Here is a 19,100-nt window from a genome sequence, read left to right on the forward strand (position 1 = left end):
GGGATGGGGGGGGGGGGGGTGCACTGGTGCACTTGGACCCCACTTTGTTTTCTGCTCCACCCCAAGTTTAAAACTAACTGCCTGGCAATGGCAGCAGTATTTCAGAAGTCAAGCAGTACAGAGGGAGTCAATTGATTTCAAGGCTCATTATAACTTACCCCATCTCTTCTAAACTCTTTATTCCACAGATGTTAACATCCCTTTTTTCTTTTTCTACCAATCCAGCTCTGCTTCGTTCTGCAATTCTGCTATCTGTCAGCTGCTCCTGGTAATGCAGCTCCTACTTCACAGTCCCGCAGATTGTTTTAACTCATTCCAATGAAGCTATATTTGTCTGTGCTTCAATCTTAAACTGACTAATACAGGCCTGGGCCCCTAGAATATTAATAATGCTTCTAGTTTATTTTTAACTGGAAAAAATGTGTGTTGTATATGTGATAATGTACCTCACCATCTGTATCCTGCTTTTCAAAATTCTAGATCTGCCCATGTCAGTAGTACAGTAACATATACAATTTTGCCTTGCAACAATTGAAAGAAATAATTATTGAAATGTCATATTTGCACTTTAGAAACATTCCTTCATCATTCACAACAGTATTCAAAAGTATTATGCTCCTGAAGGTATCATTCACATTACCACTGACATCTTTTCCTTAATGACATCATTACAAAGCTGAAACAATGTTCAAAATGTGTTGGTTTTTTTCCACAGTACCAATGATTTTCTACAAAATGACATGGAAAATCTATTCATATTTTCAACAATCTGCTCCAGCAAAGAGCATATGGGAATGTGCTTCCTCATTTCAGGCATGTTAACATTTTTTTTTCTTAAAGAGGCAGTCAATGTTTCTATTCAAATCCCTTGTTTTTCAGGGGGTAGCACCGTCAGCCCTTGGAGAGAGGGAATATATATAAGCAGCTTTAGGTGCTTTTGTGCTATCTTATATCTCAACATGGCTTAAGAAAAACAAAGTTTTTATGCTATTAGCTCATTATGTGGACTGCTGCCTTTGGGAATTGGGGGAAAAATAAAATGACTTCTAAAAGAAGCTATTTTGGAAAGTAAGCTACAGCACCTGCACAGTGTCATTTTTCCAACAACAGTTTTTAAATTCTAGGGTTATTCTCTTTGTGTACATGTCTGGCGGCCAATGTTGACAAGATACAAAGTCAGCCTTGGCATTTTGGTTTGGACCTGCACAACAGTTTTCCAGTCCTGTTCTAAACTTAACTAATCCCTGTCCAATGTGATCACATAACTGCACAGAACCTGCCACATCATTTTGAGGGAGATTAGTGAGGTTCAAAGAATTTAATGCCAAAATGCACCATCAGCAGCAGCTAATCTGACTTCCTATGTAACATAAGCTACAACATTTCAATGAATAATTTTTGCAGCACACCCATAACTTTTGCATTAGTTCTTAAAATTTAAGGTGGAGCAAATTAGTCTAAGTAAGGTGTATGACTCCATTTTGTGTCACTGAGTACCTTCCCTTCAATTATTTTTACATAAAGAAGGATGGGAGAAACCATAGGCTGACATTTAGTTCTCTTTACTTGCCAAGTTAGCATTCAGGTTCATGCAGAGATGTCAGTGTTCAAAAACAGGCCAGTTTATGTAATAAACTGAACTTGACAGCCACAACTTTCACTGCCCAGAAAGTTCAGTGGGTTTCCTGCAACTTTTAGGTGAGTTTCTCAGTCTTTCCCCTCCAATGATGTCTATACAGAGACCAGATTAGCTAGTATTTTTATTAGTATATTTTTAAAAGCTTGTGAAGGTTATTCTGAGCATTAGATAAGGTCTTTTACTTCTGAAAGATAAAAAATTGAATGAGTAACACTAACAGAAATTCTTTTTCATACTCCCATTGCTATAACTGTGAAAATGATAGATCAGTTTACCTGCTTGGCCAACTCCATGATAACCAATGAAGGCTTCGAACAGGAAGTGACATCAAGGACAGAAGAGCTTTTCACAGCACTAACTAAACTTTAACCACATGAAAATCAAAGCTACATGTATATCACTAAAACAAAATTAAAGATTTTTACCTCAAATGTAATATCAGTGCTAATCCCTGGCTGCAAGAGCTGGAGATTACCAAATTGTCAGACAGGAAACTAGGGGTGCCTGGAGACATGCTGGGAGACTGCTCCAATGTACTGTAATTACTGTGCGATTAATTGAGTCTGCTGAAGTGTGCTAATTAGCATGTTCCAGCCAGTCTCCACACCAAACGAGTTTTAGTTATAGTGCCCCTGCTGCCATGTTGAAGCGAGGGGATGCTGATACACGAGACACAGCAGGCACTGTAATTAGAGTGGATCTTAGAGCTGCTCAAATTAAAGCATCCCTCCCCATCCTCGGAGCATGTGTAAAAATTCCCTAGATGTCTATGAGAACAAGACACTCAACAGACTCCATTATCAGAGATCTGAAAAATAACCAAGTCTACATGAAACAGAGGGAAGCTCTGGACATAATATCAGGCATGCACTCTAGGTGCCAACAAACGGACCCCATTAAGCAGAAACTAACTAGTATCCAAAAAAACCCCTAGGATCCATCTTTATGAATGGCAGAGCAATTGATCTCAATGCCACAGAGTAGGAGGCGGCAAAAGAAAATGGTAGAAAGAAGTGGAAGAGACTAAATTTCATTCTGTGCAGATGCACTGACATGGGAGGGTTAAATGAATAAACATTTTCTTCACACATATAGATTAATCCAATATCTGTCAAAAAAGAGCAATGTCCTAGAGCTGTACTTCATTGTTTATGAAACTGCTGTCCCAGACCCTTTCCAGGTTCAAGTTAATCACAGCCCCCCAGCACGCTTTGCAGTCCTGGGCTGGGGTATGTTGTCTGCTCCAGAGAGCTGGGCTAGCCCTACCCCTCTGCTCCCTAGCTGGAGCAGTAAGGACTGGCTGACAAGGGGGTGGATGGGGGCAAGCCTGGCTGGGGATGCAGCTTATTCTGCAAGGGAGGGGAGGGCTCCCCCCCAGGCAAACCCCGGTGGGGGGCTGGGGCCAGGGAGGGGGCTTAAACACCCCTGCCCCTGCTCCAACTTACTGCTGGCTGCAACTGTAGACTACAAAACCCAGAAACACCTGGAAGCAGGAAGAGGAGATGATGAGCAACCTTGCAGAGTGCTGCTGCTGTAATTCTAGACTGCAAATCCCAGAGACCTCAGGGGCAGTAGGAAAAGGAAATGAACACACAGCCAGAGAGTCATGCTTCTGGCCTGAGTGCTCCCCAGCTTCTGGCCTGAGCCACCACTTCAGGCATGTGGTTGCATTTCCCGAATCAAAGGTAAGTGTCTGGTCACTATTGTTTCAATTTAATCTGTGCAGTTTAGACTGACCTGCAAAGACTGAATTGATTCAGCCTTGGGCTTTTTGTACCTAGCTCTATTGTCCAGTCTCCTGCTATATCTTGCAGGACCTGAACCAAAGCTGATAAAAATCAATTGAAGTCTTTCTATAGACTTCAATGGGTTTTGGATCTGGCCTATTCTTGTTTAAAATTCTTTCTTCTCCACAATCCCATTTTCAATCCCCCTTTTTCCCCACTTCCACACCCTCAGTAGTTACAATCCTTTATAGATGATTTCCAAAATTCTCTGAGATACCGGAATAACAATGTACTTTCATTAAGCATTTTTCATTATTAAATGCAGAGGGGAAGTAATTCCACAAAATCTGGACCTAGATTCTAGACAGTCAACTAAGATTTTGATTTAGGCCCATCTACTTCAAAGTTTGAAGAGAAAAGAACAGATGTTGTAAGATGTTACAGGTTGTGGGATACATCACTTTCCCAAGGCAGATAATTTATAAGGTTTCACCTGTACCAAATCATAAAAATAATATGCCCTATTGTTCTTGCTGTTTCAGTAAACAGGCTTAAATTTGCAGGCTTAAATTCTTCTCTATATGAATATTTTTCTTTTTCAAAAAAGTAACTTTCTGTACATTGTTACAGCTTTGGGGATGACTAAAATATATAGGGGGAAGATGGCAAATATAACAAGATCTTTTGTTATGGGAGAGCCATGGATAATAAAGTGGTCAGAAAATGCTTGAATCTGTAAGAAGTGGGACACTGATGGGACTTGTTGCATTTTCCTTGGTCATACTATACTTCTCACGATATACTTCCACAAGCTGATCTTGACTTAATGAAGGAATTTTTGCATTCATCTTGTTAAGCTGTGCTGTTTCATGGAAAAGAGACTTATTGAAAAACCCCTATACAAAACTTCCCCACACACTTCGCAAAAAGGTTTTTTTGTAGCCCAGTGATTCTTTTTTGTACCTTTTCTTGTGGAAACAGTTAACTTAGTATCAAGTGGACTCGGCTTCAATTTGCTAGCTTTTCCTTGACAAAGGAATATCCACACTGAGGGCGAAAAATAGTTCCATATTACTGAAGTGGTTGATTTATTCTAATGCTAATATGAGATACTGGTAGGCAAAGAGATAAACATGCTGTTGTGATTCATTCTTCAAAATGCTTTAGAGTGAGCTGATTCAACCAGCGTTAAATTCATCCCTTCCATGGCTCAAATGAAGTTATGCTAGACATTCTATACCTTAATGATTTTTTTTAAGTCAATGGGAGGCTACACAAGCTCATTAGTTTTGAAAATCAGGACCTTGATTTTTTTTATTATTATTTTAGCATACATTTACTAGCCTAATATTAAACATTAGGTATAAAATTGCGGTTATCATTTTTTTAATTAATATCGATTTATCACAACAATTGTTCTGGACAGGTCCAGCTCATTATGCATATGAGCAACAAGTACATTTTTCCAAAGGGTCCTCCAGGTTAATTTGTAATCACATCTTTCTTTCTACTCAGCCTGACATGTAATACAGTACAGTATTGTGACAAATTTCTGTCCTTCTAAATATATTGTCTAATCTAAATTAAATTTCTATTTGCTCACAGACAGTGAAAAGTATCCTATGTACAACATTGGTGAAAATCTCAGACTTTGACAGATCTTTCTTCTCTCTACCATTTGAAATGTCATTATCTTAGAATTTAACTAAGTTTATTTATTAGTCCCATAGAGAAGAGAGATCTGATTCTAAAGCAAATAGTGAAATTTTATAGATACCTGATCCAGATTACTCTTGTCAAATTATTGTTGGTTAATCACACCAAAAGAAAGGTTGAATATATACCTAGATGTGAATGGGGATTGGGAAGCACAGTTGGGATGGACCAAGAATAATAGGCAAGGAAGTGGGAGTGGGTAGTGTAGGGTGGACTGTTAAAGTTTTAGTGCTTTGATGTGCAGAGCCTCCTGTTATTTCTTATCTTGTGAGCTGCCTGTCTGTTACTGTAAGTCTCTCTAGGCATTTCTAGAAAGGGCAGGATAAATATAAATAATAATGATATAAATCAATAATGGTTATGGAGAGCTGACAAAGAGAAAATAAATTTGTCCCCAAGCTCCCTGCTATCCTTCAGGATATTGCTTTCTAAACTCAAGCGCATGAGATCCTGGTCCAACATTTCATCCTGTATTATACAATCTTTTTTATATCACTTTGCTATGAAACATTCAGGAGATGGCAGTGCTTAATCCATTCATACATTCAGATTAAATACACTTATTAAAAGGAACTACTGACATGCTTTATTTAGGCATGTCCTTACGTACTTTACTACAGGTCCCTAACTCAGCAATGTTCTATTTACAGAGCATTTATGCACAAAATTTATGTGCAATTTTGGAAGCTAATTTAAAATACTGGCCCAGAATATCTTTTTTTTAATGGGGTTCACTCCTCACCCTTACCAATATTTTTGTACAGTCCATATATTTAATCAGAAATAATAAACCAGATGCTTCAAATTAAAGAGAGATTTAAAATCTCTTCCAGCATATAACTATAAATTCTGAGTCTGTTTTCAGTCTTAGAGACTGATTATAAAACTATGAAAGTATATTTATTTTGCTAAATATAAACATATTGGATAATAATTTTGAAATTTAATCTTTAAATCATTGAAATATTTGCATAATGGTACAGCACAGAGTGTTTAACTAAAAACAGTGGTAGCACAGTAGCTAGTGCAAGCTCTAACATTTTGGAAAGAAGTGTAAACTTAGAGTGCCTATACACATACATAGAGGCTGCTCTGATGCACTGTAATTCCAGTGCATCAAGCAGACTCAATTAATTGATTAATCAAATCTTCTGGAGCATGGTAATTACTGTGCTCCAGCAGACTCCAGTGTCACATATATCAGTGTCCCCACACTGAAAAATGGCAGTGGGGGCGCTTTAACTAAAGCTTATTTGACGCAGTTTATTTAAAGTGCCCCTGCCACCATTTTTCAGTGTGAGAACACTGATGCACATGATGCTCCAGGCACTTTAACTAGAGCTACTCTAATTAGAGTGCCCCCATCTCCAGATACCTGCAGTGGGTTAGGCCAGAAGCCGGGCTAAAGCATGGCTCCCTGGTTGTGTGTTCACTTCCTCTTCTTGCTGTCCTCAAGGTTTCTGGGATTTGCAGTCCAGAATTATAGCAGTAGAACTCTGCAGGGTTGCTCTGCTTCCAACTGCCTGTGGGATTTGTAGTCCACGGCTGTAGCCAACAGTAAGTCTGAGTGAGGGAAGGGGTGCTTAAGCCCCCTCCCTGGCCCCAGACCCCAGCTTGGATTTGCCAAGGGGGGGAGCCCCTCCCCCCCCCATAGACTGGGCTGCATCCCCAGCTGGGCTTGCCCCTCCCCACACACTCTTGTCAGCCAGCTTTCACTGCTAGAGCTATGGAACAGAAGGTTGGGGCCAGCCCAGCTCTCTGGAGCAGACAGCATAGCCCAGTCCAGGGCAGAAAAGCATGCTGGGATGGTGGGAGACTGTATTTTAACTTGAACCAGGAAGGGGTCTGGGACAGAAGTTTCATAAACCGGTTTGACCTAAATCAGTTAAATCTGATACTACATTCAATCAGGATTATCATAAACCAGTTTCAGCCATTTTGAAATTGGTTTGTGTGCACTGAACTTCTGTTCTGTTACAGGTTTAAACCAGTTTCTGATCATGTAAACTGCTTTATGTGTAACTTCTGTCCCTAGCCTCTGAGTACAGATTGCAAAATCTGGCCCCAAAAAACTGAGAGTAATATTTACATGTTGCTGTTTAGGTAAAGATATTTTAGAGGAGAGTATCCCTTTGATGAAATTCTCCGTCTGTAAAACTGGGAACCTTACGAAACTGGGAACATTCTCACAGCCACACGACATGAAACTCAACAAAACTGCTACAGAATGTTGGGAAATTCTGAACTGCTGCTGAAAAGGTAAAAACTCGCAGCTGCAGGTTTGACTGTTATTTCCCAAAGAACAGAGAGAAACTTTGGACTAATTATTCTCCTGTTCAAACTGTAGAGCTCAGTATCTGTTTATTACGGTTTTACTGTTCAAGTGACCTGTATAAAAGATAGCTGGCCACAACCATCAAATATATCCTTTCACCAAGTATACATTTAGAAGCATTCCCCTATAATTATCCTCTACTATCCATACTCAGCAGCTTACTCGATAAATATCATAAAGAAATAGTATAGTGCAACTGAAAGGCTGCCTACCTTGAGAATTAAAAATCACATACCTCTGCCCTATTATCTTCCAGATCATGTAAAACCTCTCCTTGAAATGAAATTGGTTTGCACCAACCTTATCATGAATCTAACAACAGTTCCTTAACTCTAAAGATGAAAATAAAAGGTTGTGGAAAGAATGCACCAAGCTTATGGTCTACCCTGCACTCAGAATTGTGACTACAGCACAGCTAGACATACCTGTCTTAGCTTTCCTTTAGAAAGGTCAGTAGAAACAGTAGTGAAGAAGTTACAGCACAGACTGTAGTAGTCAACCTGAGTATACACCCAGAGTATTTGAACAGACTGTGCAAAAGTGGGTGCTGGCTTATCTTCTCTTCACCTGAGGCAGCTGGATCACAAGTGACATGAGCTATATGCTTACCACATTGCAATCACACTTCTGAATGCAGTGCAAACATACCTAAGACAGTGAGAAAAAAGCTGCTGTTTTTCTATTAATCATTGTAGAATATACAGTGGATTAATGTTGAATGGACAAATGGCCCCTGGCAAGTGGCCTCTTCTACAAATGATGTCACTAATCCCCATTTCAGACATGGTGGGTGGGTCTGATTACAATCTTGGCTATAGAATTACAAATCAGTTGGGGGGGTGGGAAAGAAAATCATGAGAGATTAATCACTGGGACAAATTTAAATTCAATAGCTACTCTGCAATAAGCTGTTTTTGTGTTACTGGTCTCTAAAGATTATCTAAAGCTACTACAGAGAAATATAGAGAACTTCTCACCAACACTAATGTAGCCTCAAAAAAGTCTTACTGATGGATCCAGAGAGAATTATTCTTTCCTATTCTTGACACAATGTGTTACTATTAGATATTTTTTCTGTTTTCCACAACTAGGTAAGTGGCTAATTTAGCCAAAGACATCATAATTAGGGTTGACAGCGTTGCCTAGTAAGGTTGGCTTTCTTCCCTCTATAAGATCCTGTTGTAGGTTCTTATAAACCTTTGCTCACTCCTCTTGGTGCAGGGTTCCTATCCCTGTATCTTTTATGATGTTCTTTCAGCAATGCTACTCTCTACACTCCAACGTTCTTGGCCCATTCTCCTGATAACTACAGACTTACAGCCCCAAGCGCTCCATCTGTAAGCTAGCAAGAATTCTCTGTATAGGACAGCTCATCCCTGTTTCTTTCTTTCAAATAACCAAATCCAGGACTTCCTACTTTCCTAATCTGTGGCCTTTTTATCCTGATCCAAATTAACATCTGGCCCTCTATGCTCTATCTTGTCTGCTGCATGTTCCAAATCTCACCTTTCTATAAAGGGCTCATATTGTGAAACAGGAATGGGCTGGCTTCAAGACTCTTGTTCAATAACAAGAATGGACTACATTGCTAAACAAAACTATATCAATTCAGGCTGAAATTTTATGCTGGGCATCTGCCTCTGGCTGAATATGAAAAATAGCTGTCTCTAGCTGAATAACAATTATTATTGTTATTTTTTAAAGAATCAGTCAAAATGGTCCAGCAATTCCCTAAAACAAAGCTAAAGAAAACATATTCTTCTTGACACCTTTTGTTTGAAATTGACCATCAGTCCCAAACACTTGAGAGCAGGGACTGAGAATTAGGCACAAGAAATGACCTTTGTGCCTGGGTGTCAGACGTGTACTTTTCCCATTCCAGTGAAAAACTACTAAATATTGCAAAGTTAAAAACTGTAGAAAGACCTCACAGTTCATACATGCTTAGTACACACCGAAAAAGCTTAAGTATTAAACACTCCTAAAATGCTGTCTTTCGAGTATGCTTTATCCCCTCACACCTCTCCGTTTTTTTGTTTTGTTTTGTGTTTTTAACCAGACTGCACGCGCACCATCCCAAAATACAAATGAACATATGCCAGCTCAGAGCTACAGCAAATCCTAAATCAGGATGGGTTGGACACCAGAATTCAGAGCATTCAAATGTTTCAAGTACACTCAATGATCCCTCTGCACCCAGGCAGGTTGAGGAGGACTAAACACAATTGGAACAGAAGACACACCAGGAGCAGGGGAAGGAGTAAACTACAATAAGTCATCTGTGGCAAAACTATGACTGGTGGAAAGAAAGAGAAACCATGCCTGGGAGATAAAGACAGAAGACTAGAAATGCCTAGGCATTCAGTTGGAAGGCTGAAAAGGTCTAGGTAAGATTCACTGAGCAAGGAAAATGGGGCTGGGAACTAGATGCCTAATTAAAGACTATCATAATGCATTCCATGTCTGAGGGGTGGGAACAAGTCTGCACAAACAAATTTATTGGCATTTCTTAACTTCTGAGTGCTTGCCTTGGCAACATTAATAATGTTCTTTAACCTGGGGTTTTGGTTACTGTGTTTGAGTGAGAGATTAACATTAATATTCAATGGCTCTGGGAATAATAGATACTGCAAGTTAATTCATTATCTTATAGAAAACACCTGTGACTTTCTTCTTCACTGGATATGGTCATTCATTTTCTCTAGTTCACTTCCAAAAATTGGTTTCATCTCTTTATGCTTCAGTTTTGTTTCAATCTAGCAGTTTATACCTGGATATATATGACTTCATTTTTACCTGATGTAGAACTAGGGGTCCCTTTCAGAAACCAGTTGGACTCCAAATACATACAATTAGGAGATCTCAACTGGTACACAATGCTGGTGCTAAGATCCTATGTAGTTTCGGGTGGAGTGAGCATAACAACTCAGTTTCACGGACAGAAGCTGGATTCTGCATGAGATTTAAGGTTCTCAATAGAGCACTTATTTGGTCCTTTCAGCCCCACTTTCACTTCCTAGTTCCAGCTGTTACTGCAAACAGTTGCCTTGGGCTTCCTTGTGTAGAGATGCTGGGCACTATACCACTGTTTGCTTCAATTTAATGCAGAAGATATGCTTGTTTTCAATCCTTTCATTACAAACGTTTGGTCCTGCAGCCTCCATTATTAGACATCTTAAGGATAAGGATCTATGAAAACTGAGTTCATATGTTAATAGAAAATGTTTGTCAAATGCACAGAACAGAAATTTGTGTGAAATCGATACTGTTCTTTACTGTCACTTGTGTTACCCTTACATTTAGTAGGCAAACAAATCTCCAAGAAGAAAATACAACACCTAAAGTTAGCTTAACTATTTATCTTTGGTCCTTTTAAAGAAGCAGAAAAACACACAATTGAAGTCAAGGATTTTCCTCTCCTTCTTTTCTCTTTTTACTTTTGCAGACTAGCAATAGTCATACAAACTAAATATAATATCACAAATAACGAAGATAATACAAATCTTCTTTTATGGCTCAACTCAGTCACCTTGTTCTTGCCACAGTCTGATGGTTGGACTAGAACTCAATGCAAAAATACCATGTGCCGAACAACATTTCTATACTGTGATCTCATTCTTTCATGTTACCTTATGGTTTAAGCAGTTCCCCTGGCTCTTGCACTTAGAGCACTTAGGATTTCCAGACAGCTCAGTGGCAGATAATTTAAGCTTGCTAATGCAGCACTAACTGGCACCTACAAGTCAGGTCTTACTGTGAATGAATAAAGTTCATTGGTATAACATATGGTTATTAACCTACAAAGTAACTGAAAACTTTCAGAATTTTCATTTGATTTTTTTTTATTCACTGCCCACCTTATACAGAATATCACAAAGAATGCACCATGGCCAGCAGAAGGATGTAAGTTTGAATTTTTATCAGGGGTTAGAACTCACAATAGGGCATGTAAAGCACTGAGTTACCATTTGTCGGTATCTATGTGCTCTGCCTATCTGCTCTAATCTTATCATCAATCAAGTTACCTAAACGTACAAGAATGTTATTCATTCAAACACATAGCAAGCACAACCTTTTGCATTCAACAACACATGCTTGATTGCAAAGATGGAACAACAGGCAGAGAGAAGTGATAGCTGAGTACACATCCTAGATTTGTTGTTATAGCCATCTAACAGGGAAGTTGGAATTGTATCAGACCTGAGAGTCTATATTTTGTAGATCTGATGTATTTCTTCCAGATCTCTGAGATCCAGAAGGAAAGTAATGTGTAGCTCACAGAAGTTGTATCATGTGTCTGTCAACCTCCATGGAGTCTCTTTCCCTTCTACGCTGAAATCAATGGTGAAGGCAGGTGTTCTGCCTCTCTGACCCACTAAGACCTCCTACAGACTTTTCTTGGTGCCATTGTGATGTGATATCTGCTATTCATTTTGGAGATCAGAATGCTGTAGAACAGTACCAGCTGAAAGCATTTTGTCAAGACTACTAATAAAAATCAATTATTTTTTTGAGGCAGAGGGATACATTTAAAACATCAACAACAACAAAAACAGTCATTTAAATTTCTTATACCAAATCCAGGCCAAATTGATTCAACCTTTGCTTATTCTATTCAGGAGTTCTGTCTGATCAAATAAGCTGTATATATTTTCCCCATGATCCTCTTCCAATTTGTCCTGGGCTAGTAAAAGGAACATTGCTGCTTATTTCTTGGATCGCTCTCTCTGGAGCTGTGTAATTAAATAATGCTCCCAACACATTATGTATAATTAAATTAAGATAGTTGTTTAAGCTGATTTACGTGCAGGACCCCTGCTCTGCATCATTCACTTTTAACTCAATTCATACTGCTGCATCTTCCCTCTGGACCTATTTGCCAAAGAAACTAAGTCAAGGTGAAAACAGCAGTTATACTAACTATCAGAGAGGAGGTTAACCATGTCAGTCTGAAGTCTGGGCAGGGTGGCACCTTATGGCACCTACACACGTGCTCGATGCCTGCCCCAAAGCGTGCTAATTAGCATACATAGGAGCAGACTTGATAAACTGAGTCTGCTGGAGCATGCTGATTAATACACTCCAGCAGCTTTGGCATCACATGTATTCAGCATCCCCGTGCTTCAAAATCGACCAAGCTTTAAAGTGCCCCCACTGCCATTTTGAAGCACGGGACACTGAATACACAAGACGTTGCAGGCACTTTAATTAGAGCAGCTCCTGAGAGCTCCTATAATTAAAGGCTCCACCTCCCACTCCAGAGCACATGTAAAAGTTGCCCTTAGAGACTAAATGAACCAGGACTGGGTCACCCTACCCTGCCTTCTACTTATCACAAGTGAATATATATATACAAAATACACAGTCATGTAGTTGGGCATGCAAGCAGCTATATGTGTTTCCAAATAAATAAATACCAGTATGCATTTTGCACACAATTCACTTGTTTCTGTAACTGCATAAGGATCTTACAAGTGTCTGTTTTTTAGTACTTTCAGAAAATATGTCATGGCTGTATATACTATATTTTGTATCCAACAGAATACTGTTTTATTAGAAATAAAATCGTATTGTTCTGAAATTTTAGGAAATCTTGAAATTACCATAGGAAATGACCGTATTTTCCACCAATAAATGACCATATTTGAATCAACTTGTACTAGTTGATTAAAAAAATGTTTATTAACAAGAAATATCCAACCTTCATCTCTACCTAATCTTTAGCTGAGGAAGAGATTAGATTAAAGTTTTCAGCTACCTCATCCGTACTTGGCATATCAACAGATTTTTGCAACAGAGGGTAAGTTGTTCACTTCAGCTAGATAACTCTACACTGACAATTTTCTGGAATTCCTCAAGGAAATGCTTTGGGAAAAAATCCTGAATAATTAGAGAATCCTATAAAATTATAAAATGCAATTGAACCAGGAAAAATGAAACAGTAATCTTAGAAAAGTACTCAGTCACTACCCAGGAAAAAAAACCCAGCAAAGTTGGAAATGCCTCTTTCAGTGAACCTCCATGGTGCACACACGAAGCCCTGAATACATTTGCTTTGTATTTGAAGTGTGAAAGAATAATTTTAGTTCTTACCAGGTTTGGATTTCTGCTTTGTGAGGTGCTTGTGGTCAGTAAGTATTGGTGTGGGGTCCTGTACAGCTGTTCTTTCCTCCAAGTCAGACTCTGGGATAGCAGTACAGCCACCTAGTTGAAAGCAGAATACCTTCATGTTGTACATATGCAACTAGAATGTAAACTCAGTGGTATGCAAATAAGAATAAGATATGACAAATAATGTGGCAACGGTCTTTAAGAGTATATAATGTTGGAATGGTCTTTCTTTTTATGAAAATATTGTGAAGATTGTGCACATTGTCACCGTTCTTTTTAGTATACCAGTAAGGACTTAGACATTCCTCTTTACCAATGTTAGTTATGTAAGAAAAGTTAAACCTATAGTGTACATTAAGACTACTTCGTAGAAAGGTTGGAAATAATGAATTATGTTAAGCATCAAATTGCTGGAACCTATTACAGTACAAAAAAGTGATCAGTATGAAAAAAATAATTCTACAATGAGGAAAATCTTTGAAGACTGTGATAGCCTGCCACAAAGGCAAGAGGGTCTTTCATAATGGGCGGCTTATAAAAGCATGTATACAATAATTCTGAATACTTTTTGCCATAGATATAGGAGCTTAGTAGCTCAGTGACATTACTATTGCTCAGTTTCACACTACCTACACTGATGCTTGAAGTAGCATACAACTTCTCTTATGTGGTCTGTTATATTGACTTGTATGACCATGTGGATTTTTCCATCTGTACATCCACAAGCAGATCCAGGATTGTGGCAACGGGGGTGTGGCCACACCCCCTTGAGCTGTGTGGCGCATATGCAGTGAAGACAGCTCACTGCCATCTGCCACACAACCAAAAGCGGTGTCTCCACATCCCCCTCTCAGAGATCCTTGGATACCAGTGAGCTTTTTAAGCTTAGTGGCACATCAGCACAGCTCCTGCTGGGAGCTCTGCATGCAATGTGAGCTCTATGAGCTCACTGGCAGGGTGATACAGGGTCTGCCTGGAGTTCCTACTTTGCACACAGCTCCAGAGTCCAGACATTGAACACTGATGTTCACTCTTTCCCATCCTCCTGCCTCCACTCCACCAGAATTCAGCAGCAGGAGAAAAAGGGATGAGCAGTGGTGATGGGGCTGTGTGCAAACAGGGGATCCAGGCATGCCCTTCATCAACCAGCTGAGAAGCTCAGAGCTCACGGCACATGTGGAGCTCCCGTCAGGAGCTGTGCTGACAGGCCAGCAAGTGGCCCACAGCCAAAGGGTGGCGAGACCATGCTACTGCACCCCCTTTAGATCCATCCCTGTACACCTTACTATATATTTAAATATCATATCAAATGCCTCCAGATGTGGAGAAAGCAAAGGAAGTGAAAAAGAGAAAGTGAAGAAAGGGAATATTTAGTACATTTATCAATCAACACTAAGAAAAAAGCTGCTTCTGCATGCCAGCAGCACTGCTCACCTGGAGGCAGCTTCCACAATTCAAAACAGATTTGGATGTGGCAGGTATGTTTCAAACAGTTGCTCCCAGTACCTCCAGGAAAGTACTGCTGTTTGGTAGCAAAAACATGAATCTGCTGGCTCATAAATGTCTGCTCTTTAGGGTGACTTGACTTTCTTCAAGGAGCAGAGAAAGACAAACAAGTGGAAAAAAAAAAAAGCAGGGGGAGAGATACAGGAATAGGAATGTGGGAGAAATAGATAATTCCATGTTTCACATTCCCTTACAGGATGTGTATGGCTAAACGGAAATAGGCACATTTGCATAATTGCTGATAATTGGATGCATATGCCATACTGAATCAGATGTAAACTTACGTGTGCTTTTACAGCTATGAAGAATAGGTGGAGTAAGTGCACAGTCAACCAGCCGGCACACAGCATAAGTGCAGAATATGCAACATTTGTAATTTTTAAAATGGAAAGGGATGCAAGTAGCTCCCATTGGACCCAGTTAGATTTGAAAGAAAGGAAGTTTAAGTTCTCAATTTTAGCACAGCTGGTAAGGGTATGGGTAGTCTTTCTTCAACTTTTTTCAAATCAGAAGTAATTCATATTTTGTTTTATTTCTTTTAATGCTGAATCTCAAAGTATTCTCATATGTTGCTTAGTAGCTTCAATTGAGTTCCTTATTTAACCCAATGAAGTTCATGAAAGGTCTATGCTTAATTTCAGGCATTTGTTCACTCACTCAAGTGCTTTAGAACAGGGGTTGTCAACTTTTTAAAATGTGTACCCCTGGCAGCCCCCTTTTTAATAAGTGTACCCGGGGAGGTAGGGGGTGGCACGTGCACAGAGCAGGGGAGGGGGTGGCGATTGAGCAGACGTGGCGCAGCAAGGCAGGATGGCAGGGGGGGTTACCCCTGGTTGACAGCCCCTGAATTATGTAATATAAGGCAGGCTAAACCAATTAACATTAAATGCTTTATTAATGTTTGGGCCTGGTATGCTGCTGGATTAGTACACAATAGGAAACAATATTATAACTCTAAATCAATTGTTTGCATAAACTTGTTTCTGTATAACAAAGTTACTATGACTGTCCTTTAATATTTATAACTTAAAACCTTTAACATCAAAATAACATCTTAAAGCTAAAAATCTTAAAAAATAAAAAGTCAATGAAAAATATCCACACATAAACCAAATGTAATTTCAATCTTGCTATTTCAGTGGGACACTTGGGCCTGGTGGGTCTTGCACAGCTGCTCAATCCTTGGAGCAATATCAGAAAGACAAACTCTCATCTCGACTTTGACATCCAATTTTGCTCTGTGTTTTGTTTTAGTAGCACCCAGTGCAGAAAATCCAGACTCGCTTAAATATGTAGTTGCAAACAGCAGCAGGACTTCCACTGCTTTCCTAGTAAGCTCTGGATAGTCAGTTTGAATGTCCAACCAAAAACTTGAGATGTTTCATCTGATGCTTCTGACGTAAAAAGCTGTCTTTGATCAGTTCGATCAGCTTGTCTTTTTTGTAAACATTTGGACTGCAGCATTTCTTTGTTGGTAGCACTTGAAAATGGATCCCTGATCCAGTCCTGGTCAATTTGTAGTGACTTTTGCATTTCACCAAAATACCTGTTAAACTGAGCAACAAGCCCTGTTAGATGGCTACAAATTACCTCTGAAATGTCAGCGACTTCTGATGCTCCATCATTTCAGTCCATTAGACCACGGAACATTGTCATTATTCCCATTTTCACTAGTTCATTCCACCGTTCTGCTTTCACTGTGAACCCTTTCGTTTTGTAACAGAGATCTATTACATTAGTGTCTGGTCCCTGCATGCTTGTGTTCAGCCTGTTTAGTGCATCAAATGAGTCTACCAAGTAAGCTAGCTTAGCATTCCAGTTGAGGTCTTTGAAATAATCAACAAATGAAGAATTCTGCTTCAGCAAAAACTGAGTTAACTCTGCTAGCAGATCAAACACTTTTCTCAGTATAGATCCACGGGACAGCCAGCAACCTTTGGAATGCAGAATGAGGCCGGGGTACTCAGCACCCATTTCATTACACATAGAAGCAAAAACACATGAGTTCAGAGGTGAATCGGGACGTTCATGATTTTTACAACAGAGAGTAAAACATTATTCAGGTCAGGGCTGTTTTTTTGACACTCGTGCTTCTCTGTGTAAGATACAATGAGTTGAAACAACATTTGGTGCTACCTGTTGTATTCTTGCTATCAGACCATTTCTACTGCCAGTCATAGCCCTTGCCCCATCTGCGCAAAGACCGACACAGTTGTTCCATGAAACGCCTTTTGTACTTATGTACTGATTAAGGACTTCAAAAATATCCTCCCCTGTTGTTCGTGTTGGCAGTTCAAGACAACAAAAAGAGTCTTCAACCAACTTCCTTTCCCAAATGTAGTGAACAAATACTAACAGCTGAGTCTGATTTCCTACATCTGTAGATTCGTCAACCTGAAGAGCATATGTAGAGACTGTTTTCAGTCTCTCAAGCAGTTGCGTCTCCGCATCCTCTGCCATTTCATTAATTCTTCAAGAAACACTACTGTCTGAAATAGGTATCTTTTTAACTTTATCCGTGTGCTCATTGCCAAACAGTACTTCACAAATGTCCGCTACAGCAGGTATAATCAAAGATTCTCCAACTGTATGTGCCTCCTTGTATTTTGCAATTCTGAGCGATATCAGATATGAGGCCTTCAGAGTACTTCCGCTGACTTTAATGCAATGGGTAAACACCTCCTTCTGACGTTTCAAACTTTCAAGCCACCGTTCAAAGTATTCAATCCGTTTTCCAACCAAGCTGGCATGCTTTGTTTCCAAGTGTCTTTTTAATAAAGACAGCTTCATACACTCATTCCTTCAAACAAATGACACACTTCGGTTTGGATTTATCTTCGGGACCCATGTATGTAAAACTGAACTCCAAATACGTATTGCTGTACTTACGAACTTTCTGTCGCTTTGCATTTTCTGTAGTATAGCCTTTTGTGTTTTTTTCCTCCATTTTTCTTTTGCACTTGAGGAATTTATCCATGTTCACTTGAGTTGCGTCAGTTCTTTGGCACTCCACAGATGCTGAACTGCCCCTTGGGGCTACAGTGGAAAATCAGGGAGAAAATTTTAGTCGGGGGGGCTGAGTGGGAGCACGTTTGCATGCATGTGCACCCCCTCTCCCAGTAGGTAAGTCTGTCATGGGGAAGGGGCATGTGGGGACAGATCAATGCCCCCACAGTGAAGGAGGGAGTGGGGCAGAGGCAGGAGCTGGAGTGAATGGGCCCCGGGGCTGGGGGAGGTCATGGGACGCTTGGAGCCCAGGTGGCTCATCTAGGGGCGAGGGGGTGCTCCTGCCACTGCACACACCCCAGCAGAGGCCTGGGGGTCACATGCCCCCCAGATCTGTGTGCAGGACGGGGGTAGCTCCTGCTGCAGGCTGGACTCTACACCCCACTGCCACTGCCTCAAGAGCCATGCAATGCCATGTGACTGCTGCCATTGGGTGGGCAGGGGACAGACACACACATGCAGATGCAGACACATGCAGATGCAGACACACAGACCCCCTCCCCCCCACCTCACCCCAACAAGTAAATGTGTGGGGGGAGGGGCGGGACAGGGGAGAGGCAAGGGGCTGGGGGGGGCAGCTGGGGACCCCCACAGTGCAGGAGGGAGTGGGGCAGGGGTGAATGGGGCCTGGGCTGAGCCAGGTCCTGGGACAATGGGAGCCCAGCAGCTCCCATTGTGTGGCTGACAAGGAGGGGCTGGGGGCAGGGTGGCTGCCAGAGCCCTGCTGCAGGAGAGCAATTGCACTGACAGAGGTGCCCTGCTGGGCTAGCAGGCCCAGAGGCAGATTAATCAGGTAGTGACTCAATTTACAACCACTTTCAGGCACCTGCAGAACAACCCCATCACCCTTGCCATCACCATCCCCACAGCCGGTCACATGTGTGGCTCTGCCAGCTGCTGATGCATGTTGTGCCCAGCCAATCACATGCCGCTGGGGCAGCTACAAAACACACTCCCCTTCCTGCCATTCAGACCCTTGCAGCTCTGCTGCAAGGGAGTAAGGGCCATTCTGGAGACCATGCAGGGATGGGGGGGTAGGGAGGCGCCATAGTGTGCTGTT

The 19,100-nt window shown here is 40.7% G+C and overlaps 1 protein-coding gene across 6 annotated transcripts in view; it reads right to left on the bottom strand.

The window, feature by feature from the left end:
• The window catches only part of BBS9 (Bardet-Biedl syndrome 9), a 478,425-nt gene that overhangs the window by 145,556 nt on the left and 313,769 nt on the right, over positions 1-19,100 (bottom strand). For 3 of the 6 annotated variants that reach the window (XM_019483427.2, XM_019483428.2, XM_019483429.2), the window contains 2 exons: positions 17,924-18,070; positions 13,511-13,621 (listed from right to left, as the gene is read on the bottom strand). The exons of 1 other annotated variant lie outside the window; for it this stretch is intronic. In XM_019483427.2, the coding sequence (XP_019338972.1) occupies positions 13,511-13,621; positions 17,924-18,070 (258 nt within the window). The remainder of the gene's footprint in view (positions 1-13,510; positions 13,622-17,923; positions 18,071-19,100) is intronic. 2 more of the 6 variants (XM_014602580.3, XM_014602581.3) reach the window with 1 other exon arrangement.

This window comes from Alligator mississippiensis, chromosome 5 (genome assembly GCF_030867095.1).
Source record: "Alligator mississippiensis isolate rAllMis1 chromosome 5, rAllMis1, whole genome shotgun sequence".
NCBI lineage: Eukaryota > Metazoa > Chordata > Crocodylia > Alligatoridae > Alligator > Alligator mississippiensis.